This window comes from Rhagoletis zephyria, unplaced genomic scaffold (assembly GCF_001687245.7).
Source record: "Rhagoletis zephyria isolate East Lansing unplaced genomic scaffold, Rhagoletis_zephyria_1.1 Rzeph_scaffold_01989, whole genome shotgun sequence".
In the NCBI taxonomy this organism is placed as follows: Eukaryota; Metazoa; Arthropoda; class Insecta; order Diptera; family Tephritidae; genus Rhagoletis; species Rhagoletis zephyria.
Genome location: NW_016159073.1, coordinates 67,299 through 79,511, shown reverse-complemented (window position 1 = coordinate 79,511; position 12,213 = coordinate 67,299). Strand labels below are relative to the sequence as shown.

The following is a 12,213-nucleotide window of genomic DNA, read 5'->3' as shown; positions in this document are numbered from 1 at the left end:
TACATTCTTCGAAAACACGCGTATCTTTATATTTTGCGAGCATATCAAAACTAAAAATATCGCTCTAGCGTTTACGATGCATTTGCAAAGTATTTTTGCGTTTCCATGCAGCACGACGGGAACCTCCAATAGTCTGCGAATAACGGTAGCCCTTGCCAATTCCACGAGAACTTTTGCCAGCTGAGGTCAAACCACGAAGCTCACGATGTTTATGAACATGCTTACAAAGCCAATTTATTTTTGGATCTCTTCTTATAGCGTTATGATGGATGTCCACTAAAATGACTTCAAAATATTTATAAGACGCGTCCTGAGCCACCCAATAAGAGTTTAAAACTCTCAAACCCCCTAACCTACGGCCAACACGTTCCTGAAAAACAACAAAAAAGTATTATAAATATATTATATAAATGTAAATATAAAGTTTGTTTATACATAGTAATAAAATCAGACATCTAAGGAAGTAAATAAATCAACACAATTTATTTATGAAAGAAATATTTCATCATATAGTCGGTTATCAAGGCTAATAGAACAGAAGGTTACGACAACCAATTACACGACATTCCCGCGACAGCCGGTTCTACGTACCGGAATGACACGGGTTTTACCCGACCAAGGGTTGTTGTTTCGGCGACCTAACCATCTGTCCTGTGTTATTCATGATATTAACACTTCAGTGCATTCAGCCACGGGCTACACGCCATATTTCCTGCCCACTGGCAGTGAATATGTGAAAATTGGAAACGAATATAAATTATTATTGGATGTAAATCCATACCATACACAGGATGTGGAACAGCGTAAAGTTCTGGCTGATGAAATTCGAGACAAACAGTTCGAACAATATCAACAAACCGCACAACGGGCATTTACCCGCAAAAGAGAACGCCATTTCGAGATAGGCTCGGAAGTGTACATTCGCAATCCTAAACAGTCCGTGGCCGGAGAGAGCTATGCACAAAAACTAGCCCCACCAAAAATTAGAGCCAATGTTTCACGGAAACTTGGTTCGAATTCATATGAACTGATCGATGCTAAACACCGAGTGCTTGGCAATTATTCCGCCGATTTAATCACAAGACGTTAACCCATTTAGTACATTCGCCTTCTCAAGAATTTCGAAGAATATATGGCAGGCCTCCATACTCCATTGATTCTGCCTTATTACAGGGTACCCGGCTTGTATAAATTAATTAAGTTTAGTTTTGTTATATCCATAGTTTTGTTATATTATATCCTCAGTACATTGCTAGTAAATCGATCAAAGCAAACAAGAAAAGATTCATAACCAAATCATTTACCAATGCCTTTCATCTACCGTAGCTTATGTAATGCGTACTGAAACTAAATACGAAAGACGGAACATTTGTACATACATATGCGCTTAAAGGCGAACTGAAGGAGTCAGGATGGGGTTGATGAAGATCATGTAGAACGATTTCGATGTAAGGTCTAACGCCGATCAAACCACAGCCCGTGAATCGCATTCGAACCACCATTCTCATATCCCTACTAAACGCTCCACATTTTTTTTGTTAACGTGTCGCTGAAGATGAGAAAACGCGACACTGACATACGATAAAAGAATCGGTGGTCACATACCACGAGGCTAGAAAAATATATTTCTCTTTTTGGAATTGGACACGGAGCGAACCACACTCATCAGCCCTCGCAGAACGGAATTACGACCAAGTATTTCAAGTGGATAAAACACTTGTATCAAAAGCTGGCGACATTCGGGGAGTTGATACTCACCCCTCAGTGGAAATTAATAGAGGCAAAAGGTGCCGTCACATTCCTTCCGGCAAATCCCCAGCCATGTTGTTGCGTAGAATGAAGAAGTTGTGAGCATCAAATCTGGACTATTCATTTGACAGCAATTGAGTCACCATAAGCCGGTAATACAAAATCATTACACGTAAGTCAGCCACTTTCTTGCCACCATCCATTGGAAACGAGCTATCCATCAACCGTAAATAAAGATTCCTGTTTGGACCGACAAACCAAGGTCAAGCAAATCAGCTGAGCTTAGCAGTTTATTATAGTCTGATAAAGAGACACCAAACTTGAAATTAACTCTTACCAATTTCTTCAAAGAGTCAGCAGAAAGGTCTTTTTTAATAAGGTTATAGCAAGAGATGCTGTTAGAATCAATCGATGCATGTTTAGGGACAAAATTTATGATGTCATTTTCGTTGACAGAGGGCTTAAAAGACGACAAATGCAACCATTTGAGCGGAACAACAACATCCAATTCTTTACTGGGATTACTACCAACAACGCTGGCACTCTTTTTATTGTCTTTCCGTACACCAGCACCAGAAGTCGTTAGAAAGTGCATTAGCACTAGCGGATGTCTCGTTATTATTTCTCTTAGCAGCAGCAGGTCCGAGAGCGCACATGGTTCCAGAATTACTAGCAACAACAGTATCAGCAGTAGAAGCATTGGTGTTAGGAAGTGTATTAGTATTAGCAGATGTTTGCTTTTTATTACTTTTAGCAGTGACGAGAGAACCAGAAACAGCATTCGCATACGATAATGGTGTCGTATCAATTACATCAGGAGAAGTAACGTCAACAACACATGAAAAAGCAGACGAAGCGGCAATACTCTTGATATCGGCATTGTATTTGGCAGTGAGCATAGGCGAAGATGACATCAGCAAATCGACAGTACAGCTTCGGTTTTTTTTTGTTTTTACTTTCGCTTAGCTGTTGGCTTTGAATTTTCTCACAGCCAAAGCAAACTCGAAGCATATGAAAAAGAAAAATGGAAGCACTTTCAAACGCTGGTTTTATTAGCAATATAATGGCCCTTATCGTCCGAATTTTGTCCTCATCCGCTGCAATGACAGCTGCACATTTTGCGGCCTATATATTAGACCCCAAACATAAAGGTGAAGGACTATCGGAAGAAAAAGAAGAAAAAAAAAATCATGTGTCGGTCTGGTGGAGATCGATGGGAAGTAAAATAGATGCACAGATTGTAGAGGCCACAAATCAGTTATTTACGGCCACTGCTTCTTCTGTGAGAATTGAAAGATTGTATTCGAGCTTTGGGTTGGTTCACTCGAGACTACGCAACAGGCTTGGCACCGAGAAAGCAACAAAATTTGTTACGATTATGAGGGCGCTTAATCCAGAAAGAGGCAGAGGCTCGTCTATGGGTGCGGACAAGGACTGAAAAGGTTTTATTTAATTCATCAATCAAATCTCAATAATACACAAGACTACTTTTTATTTATATAACGTTCATTTTAATGGTAAACATTTAGGGGATTCCCTTAAACTCGTAAAGTCTTAAAGCGTGTAAAACTCGTAAGTTTACGAGGCTTTTATGAGAACGCTCCTTTGTGAAAAGGTTTAAATAGGTGGGTAAAGAGACTGTTTGACAGATCAACCAGGATTTTGTGAAGCAATTTTTGTTTTGTAGTATTTCCCATAACATCCCGCCATCTTGTCTCTTATCATTCTTGGCTAAAATACAACTAAAAATGCCGAAAATTAGCAGAAAACCTAAGTCAATACAGTTAGTGGATGAAATACATTCATTTTATTCGCGTATAATTTTTTTTATTTTTTTCATTGTTTTATCATACATTGTAGCATAAAAATGTCGGCCTCTCGGCAACATTGAAGTTTACGAGGTCGTTTGCGCATCAAATTTGCCTCGTAAATTTACGGGGGGCTCGTGACAGTTCTTTTACAAGGCTCATAAATTTATGAACTTTACGAGGCTTACGAGGGTTTTACGAATTTAAGACCCCTTTTATTATTTATTTCTAATAGATATTTGATTAGTTCTTCGCTGGATTTGATTTCTTTCTACCCTTAATTTCGAAAGTATTGAATTATTAAAAGCGTTTAAAACAATGTTTAAATAAGTTAAAAACATGTAAATTAAAACATTTACGAAAAACTTGTTTAAAACATATTCGATTTTTCCTTTTCTGAAAAATAAACTTTAACAGGGGAAAAATTTTATAAATAACACTTTCTATGTAAATTTTTGTTATTTGTGTTAAAGCCAGTTGCTGCACAGTGGGGTCATTGATATCGATATTGGAGATTAATTCAAAAAATGAATTTCAAAGTACAAAGAAGTTTTTACTACCAAATGAAAAAAGATAAAATTCTACATCACTAAGTATTCAAGTATTTGGTCAAACATTTACATTTTTCACATTTACCAGCACTGAAAAACTGGCCCTCAAAGTCGTCGCTTTTTCCTTTTTATGTGCGCAAACTGATAAACGTGATTTAATATGACTGACTTCCAAAACGTATCAATACAATGTTTGGATACTGTTATACTGCGGTATTCAAACTGTTTCTACATGCAGAGTTGCGACACATTGACTGCGCTCACACACAGAAACTTTTGTTGCCCATTTTCGGCAATTTCTCTTTTGGTTGTTGTTTTTGTTGTTGTAGCGGCTACAACAACCCCACCCAGATCGGTTGATATCTCGGTCGTTGTCGTCAATTTCCACTAACGGCAGCCCTAGGAAGCGTGCAGCCTCTACAGGGTCGGTCCACTCATTTGGCACATCCGCATTCAGTCTGCTCAGGTATGAGTTTAACCTGCTGCAGTAGCCAGAGCGAAGTTGGGCTATTGTGGTTCTTGTCTCCCGAGGCAGATGAAGCTCCGTCACGTCTATGTCCGGTGGTTGTATGCCTCTAACGGCATTCACAGGGCTAGAGTCTACGTATCCCGAGACTGAGTCCCTGTGAATGACTTTCAGGGCCAGTCGGTATGCTGACGGGTCCAGAGACTGTTTGATGAACCTCTGGACTTCGTCCGTTAGTTCGTATAGATGCCTCCTGACGTGCCTAGGCGAGGGCTCCTCTGCAAGCAGCTGTCTGTTTGGGTGGCCACATCGGTGGCTCCCAATCAGATACTGCTTGCAGAGCATTATGTTATGCTCCTTGATTGGGAGCATTTGTGCCTCGTTATGAAGGTGGTGTTCTGGCGACATCAGGAGGCATCCGGTCGCTGTCCTGAGTGTTGTGTTCTGTGCTGTCTGTAGCTTCATCCACTGCGTCCTACTAGTCCCCGGCGACCACACTGGTGCTGTGTAGTTTAAAACCGGCCGGCCTATTGCCTTGTATGTTGCCAGCAACGTTTCTTTGTCTTGGCCCCAAGTACTGCCGGCTAGCGACTTAAGGACCTTTTTGCGGCTCTGTACTTTATTGACAATAGCGGTTGCGTGCGCAGAGAAGGCTGTCGAATGTTACTCCGAGCATTTTCGGGTTATTCACCGTCGGAATTGGTCCTCCTCCTCCTTCGTCCAGGTTGTGAACAAGGTCGCAGAGGATTTCGTAGGGCAGAGGGCTAGACACTTTGGAGTGAAGAAGCGAGAAAGATCGGAGAGATACCCGTTTACTTTCGAACAGAAGTCATCAATTCCATTCCCAGTCGCCATGATCGAGCAATCGTCGGCGTAAGAGACAATCGAGACTCCCTCTGGTGGTTGAAGGAGCTTTGAAATATAAATATTGAACAGTAGCAGGGAAAGGACACCACCCTGTGGAACCCCCTGTTTTATTTTTCTGAGTGTAGGATTAAAATATGTTATATATACAGTATTAGCCAATACAATAGCACCCCCATTTCAAAGTGATATTGTTTGCCACTCATGTTTATTTATTTATTTTTAAGAATTTTCAATTAAAATACAGTTCATTCTCTCACAAAACTCACTAATTTAGGGATAACATTTGGGAAGTAAGAAAAAAAAAATGAAATCTCTTCAATTAATAATATTTCAAATTTTAAACAGCAAAATTTGATTATTGACAATTTAGTAAGAACAACTTCTATCGTGTGCGAAAATTTTCAAAAGCTTTCTTTGCAATTATCTGAAATTAAACATCATTTGAGTCAAAATCGAAGTAGATCACGATCATTTCAAAGAAACAGTTTTGGCAATTCATTTAGGCGTAGATCAAAATCTAGAGACAATCCGAATTGGATGTGCAAATATCATTATAAATTTGGTGATAGAGCAAATAAATGTGAACAACCTTGTTCATATTCTAAGAATAAGGATTCAACAAACTAAATTCGTCCGTTGTTACAGCGACAAACAACGGAAATTAAGATATTTCAACACGTCGCTTATTTGTTTTTGATAAAGAGAATAGACAAAATTTCTTAATTGATAGTGGAGCAGAAATTTCGGTACTTCCGGTATCAAAATTTCCTCATACAAAAAAATTATCTGACATAATTCTTACTGCAGCTAATGGTTCGACGATTTCGACTTTTGGAAAAAGGCTTTTGAACGTTAATTTAGGTTTAAGACGCGAATTTCCTTTCACATTTTTAATAGCTGACATAACAAAGCCAATCATTGGAGCTGATTTTCTTTGTAAATGTGGTATTCTAATTGATATCAAGCACAAACGTTTAGTTGATCCATTGACTAATCTTTCTGTAAATACAATTTCGAATTTTGTAATATTTCACTTCCAAAATTATTTATAGTTAATAATCAATATACAAAGTTATTAAAACAATTTTCTTCGCTTATTGAGGAACCAGATTATATGAAGCCAGTTAAACATTCGATGGTACATCGCCTTGTAACGGAAGGAAGTCTTCCATTTTCTAAACCCAGGCGGTTAGACATAATTAAATACAATGTTGCTAAAGCTGAATTCGATTTCTTAGTTAAAACAGGAATTGGCAGACCTTCCAATTCTTCAGTTGCATCTCCTCTTCATTTAGTACCTAAAAAAGAATTGAATGATTGGCGTCCTTGTGGAGATTTTCGAAGATTAAATGTAGTAACTGTTCCGGATCGTTATCCCTTACCGCATATTCATGATTTTAATATGAATCTCAGAAATAAAAATATGTTTTCTAAATTGGATTTAGTAGGGGCATATCATCAAATTCCAATGGCGGAAGAGGATATTTATTTCGGCATGTTTGTATTTACACGAATGCCTTTCGGACATAGAAATTCATCACAGACTTTTCAGAGACTTATTAATGAAGTCATTAGTGGTTTAGATTTAATTTTTGCCTATATCGACGACTTACTTATTGCAAGTGAAGATGAAGAACAATATTTAAAAGATTTACATGTGCTTTTTCAACGCCTAACGGAGTACGGTTTAAATATTAAATAAAGCAAATGTACTTTTGGTGTTTCAAATATTGATTTTTTAGGACATAATATATCTGGAGCTTGGATTCGGCCTTCTGAAAATAAGGTAGGACAAATTCGTAATTTTGAGCGTCCAAATTTTATTAAACAAGCACAGAAATTTATAGGTATGGTTAATTATTATCATAGGTATATACCGAAATTGGCAGATTTAATTAATAGAACAAACAAGAGACGAGAAAAATCGTTAATTTGGTATGATAATTCACACCAAGCCTTTGAATGCATTAAGGATAGGTTTGCGTCTGAGATATTGTTAAATCATTTTAACAAAGACGCTAAATTATCTTTAACTGTTGATGCTTCTAATGCGGCAATTGGAGGTATCATTCAGCAACATTTTAATAATAACATTGAGCCAATTGCTTTTTTCTCCAAAAAATTGTCTCTGCCTGAGACTAAGTACAGTGCATTCGATCGAGAACTTTTGGCGATTTATCTAAATGTCAAACATTTTCGTTACCTTTTGGAAGGAAGACAATTTACTGTTTTCACAGATCATAAACCTTTAATCAATGTTTTGAATTCAAAAACAGAACGTAGTCCAAGACAAACGAGTCATTTGGAATACATCGCACAGTTCACTAATAATATACAATATATTAAAGGAGAGTCAAACATTATAGCTGATATACCATCTCGAGCTTTTGAAGTTAATGTAATTGAAAATACGGAGCTAAATTTTAAAATTTTACAAAATGAACAGCAAAAAGATGATGAGCTTAATGATTTAAAAATTGGATCTAAATGTTTAAATTTAAAGTTAATTCAAATTCTTTTATTAAATTTCAATATTTGGTGTGAGATAACGGGAAAATCCGAGGCCATATATACCAACTAGTTTACGTAAGGTTTTTAATATGCTTCATGGTATTTCACATTCTGGTACAAAAGCTACTCGTCGACTTATTGTTAAGATATTATTGGCCGAGAATGACTAAGGAAGTCAATATATGGACAAAAGAATGTGTTAGTTGCCAAAAATCGAAAGTCCATAGTAACACGAAATCTCCTATTAGCAAAATTCCAATTCCACACATCCATTTAGATATTGTTGGTCCTTTGCCTGTTTCAAAAGGTCATCGTTATATTTTGACAATAATTGATAGGTTTACTCGCTGGCCAGAGGCACATGCATTAAGAGATATTTCGGCTACCACGATTGCAAATACATTTTTTACTGTGATTGTTTCACGATTTGGAGTTCCATTAAAAATTACGACTGATCAAGGAAGTCAATTTACATCCAAATTATTTTCAGAGCTAATTAAATTACTAGGTAGTCATCATCATATTGCTACATCTGCATACCATCCGCAAGGTAATGGTATGGTTGAGGGATTTCATAGGCAATTAAAAGCTGTTATTATGGCCAGAGATGGAGCTGGAAGGTGGTATGATGGATGAACTACCGATAATACTTTTGGGATTACGATCAGTTTATAAAGAAGATATTTCAGCTACACCTGCTGAAATGGTTTTCGGGCAAAATTTACGTTTGCCTGGTGAACTTGTTGTCCCATCAGCGGAGAATTTTTCTTCATCTGAGATTTTAAATTGTTTGCGTGAACATTTTCGAAATGTTAATTCAAATTTAAATCATCATCAAAATTCTAGTACTTGTTTTTATATTCCAAAGGATCTTCAAACCTGCAAATTTGTTTTCGTTCGTTCTATAAATAAATGTCCATTACAACAACCGTACGAAGGACCCTACAAAGTTATTGAAAGAGACAAGAAATATTTTAGGGTAGAAATTAATGGTGAAGTTAAAACAATTCCAATTAATAGATATAACTATAAATGAATTAATTAAATGAATTAAGTATTAATGAAGTAAAATTAAAAAAGAAAGTTACATTTAATTTATTAGACATCAAAACTCTTGAAGGGAGAGTAATGTAGGATTAAAATATGTTATATATACATATGCTTGTTAAATTTATTGGTTTTGTGAATACCTTTAATTTTAAATTTATTTTATTTCATTGTTAATAATTTGAAATGGAAATTATGTTTTTCAAAAATTTTGAGTATTCATAAAGCTTTCCATAAGAACTTACATAAAAATATAGAGCTTAATTTTAATTATTTTAAAATTTATTACTACTATACTGAGTTTACTCGATTTGTCCCTAAACATTACCGACGAGTGTCGACCACTCAGATAATTTGCCGACCACCGTTTGAGCCTCTGTGGGAGAGAGGAAGCCTCTATATCTTCTAGTAGCGTGGAATGGCTGACAGTGTCGAACGCCTTTGACAGGTCCAACACTACTAGAATCGTTGTCACATGGACGGTTACGGTTAAGGCCATGAGTTATCTGAGTGTTTATGGCGTTAAATGCTGTTGTTGTACTGTGCACTTTACAGAAACTATGCTGATGCTTCGCTGGGGTCAGGTGGTTCGTGAAATACGGGAGCAGCAAGACCTCGAGTGTCTTCGCTACCGGGGAAAGGATACGATACGAATCTCCTTTGTTGGCGGATTTCCCCGGTTTGGGCAGTGGGACCACTCTCCCCACCTTCCAGATGTCTGGGATGATGAGAGTGGCCATAGACAAATTGAGGAGCTCCGTTAGGTACGCTACCCCCGCAGGACCCACATATTTCAGCATCAGCATGCATATTCCGTCGGGACCCGTGGCTTTGGAGGCTTNTACGATACGAATCTCCTTTGTTGGCGGATTTCCCCGGTTTGGGCAGTGGGACCACTCTCCCCACCTTCCAGATGTCTGGGATGATGAGAGTGGCCATAGACAAATTGAGGAGCTCCGTTAGGTACGCTACCCCCGCAGGACCCACATATTTCAGCATCAGCATGCATATTCCGTCGGGACCCGTGGCTTTGGAGGCTTTCGCCTTCCCGATGGCCACCTGAACTTCACCGCAAGTGAAAGCAAGGAGGGCACAAGTTGTTGGCAGTTTGTGCATCCTTCTGGTCACTCGACGCTCGGCTTTGTCCACCGGAGGATACAGTATGAACTGCCGGCTAAAATAGCTCGCGCATCGCTCCGGGTCCGACGAAGCATGGTCGCCGAAAGAAATTTCGACCCTGTCGGCGTGCTTCGTCGGATTGGACAGTGACCTCACGGTTGACCAAAGCTTACTCACACCAGAGGTGACGTTACAGGTCTTCAGATGCTCTTCCCACTTCTTCCGCTCATGTACGTTCACTAGTTGACGAAGGCTGTCACGCTCATCGGCTAGAACAGCCGCTTCAGCAGGGAAATTTGGACGTGGGTCCGTAATACATCCCGCCGGTACGAAGCGAGCTGCAGCAGCGGTGTCAGCCCTGCGGAACTTAGGTTCACCAATGTGGACGTCGGTTGGAGTGGGAGAGCAGCGAAGGTGTTTTCAGTAAATTCCGCGAAGCCTTTCCAATCAGCTTTAGAAAAGTTGATATAAGTCCGGTGTTCCGCGGAAGCAAAGTCGGTGGCCAGATTAGCCGCTTCATCGACCCCGATAGACGATTCGATATTCTGCACAATGAACGACGACGCACCCACCAGGTAGCTCGCCAGACATCACCATAGTCAGCGCTGGTCTAAAAGTGCAGTGAGGTGACAAAAACAATAAGGCGCGAAAATGGATAAATGCCATAAGTGCAAGAATCCAATTCGCGGGGACAGCGGAATCCGCTGTGATGGTGTGTGTGGTAAAGTGTGGCACTGGGCAAAAAAATGCTCTGAATTGGATGAGTACAGTGCGAATGTACTCAAAGAAAACAACTTTGTGCGCTTTATGTGTAACCAATGTCACAATGTCGATGAGGTGCTCCGAAATATGAACTTAACAATAGAGAAAAATAGTCAAAAGATCCAAGAGTGTAATGATGACTTCCAGGAGTCGCAAAAAATGCAAGTGAAAGAGCTTAAACTTCTCTTGCAATCAATAGAGAAAAAATTTGGGGAACGCATTGATGCAATGCAAAGAGTACAAAAAACCTGTGAGGCGAGTATTCTCGAAGTGAACCAAATTAAGTCAATAGCTGACGGCGTAAAAAAGCAAAGCCATGATCTTTGCGAAGCCATAGTGCGCAATGAAAATGAGAACAAAAAAATTTGTGAAGAGATAAAGAAATCGGTGACTGCTGACGCGTTAGCAGGTCAGCGGGCGAAAGCCACTTACGCGGATCTCTTTAAAGGTAATACTGCGAAAGATAATAGGCCGCCGAAAGTAAATAAAGAGAAGCCATTAGTTCTACAACCAAAAGAGAAGCAGGAAGTGGGAAAAACAAAAGAAGATTTGAACAAAAATGTTGACCCCTCGGGCTTGAAAATTAATAGTGTACAGGGGAGGAAAAGTGGGGCTGTAGTAATACAAACAGAAAATGAGGCTGAGCGTGAAAAAATCAAAAAGGCAATAGAGAATAAAATGAGTGATAGATATGAAATAAAAATCNTTAATCCAATAAAATACTCATAAAAGAACAATTTGGATTCAGAGCTAAACATTCCTGTGAGACTGCGCTGAATCTGGTGCTTTCTCAATGGAAAGAAGATCTGAACAGACACCTTAATGTAGTGGCAGTGTTTATTGATCTTAAAAGAGCATTTGAAACCGTTGATAGGGTCCGAATGTTGGATAAACTAAAATACATTGGTATAAAAAACACTGAGCTTGACTGGTTTAGAAGCTTTCTATGTAATCGTAGGCAACAAACAATAGTTAATTCAAAGATGTCTAGTAAGATAGCCGTAGACATCGGATTACCACAGGGCTCAGTTTTGGCACCCCTACTCTTTAATATATATATAAACGATATTAAAAGTTCTCTCAATCATTGTAAAATAAAACTCTTTGCGGATGATGCCTTGTTAACGATCAGTGATAGGGAACTACCAAATGCGATTGTCAAAATGCAAGAAGATCTTCATTCTTTGTATCGATGGCTGTTTTCAAATAAACTCAAACTGAATGTGAAAAAGCCTAGCTTTATGGTATTTTCCAGAGCGGCAAATGCTGACTCCATAAGCCGTGAATTAAAAATCAAAGATGAAAATATCGAAGAGGTGAAAATTGTCAAGTA

General features: G+C 38.6%; 1 protein-coding gene across 4 annotated transcripts in view; it reads right to left on the bottom strand.

Annotated features, from left to right (window-relative positions):
* The window catches only part of RpL15 (ribosomal protein L15), a 19,246-nt gene continuing 7,033 nt past the window's right edge, over positions 1 to 12,213 (bottom strand). For all 4 annotated transcript variants that reach the window (XM_017619899.1, XM_017619898.1, XM_017619896.1 and 1 more), the window contains one exon: positions 1 to 370. In XM_017619899.1, coding sequence (XP_017475388.1) covers positions 65 to 370 — 306 coding nt within the window. In that variant the 3' untranslated portion in view covers positions 1 to 64. The remainder of the gene's footprint in view (positions 371 to 12,213) is intronic.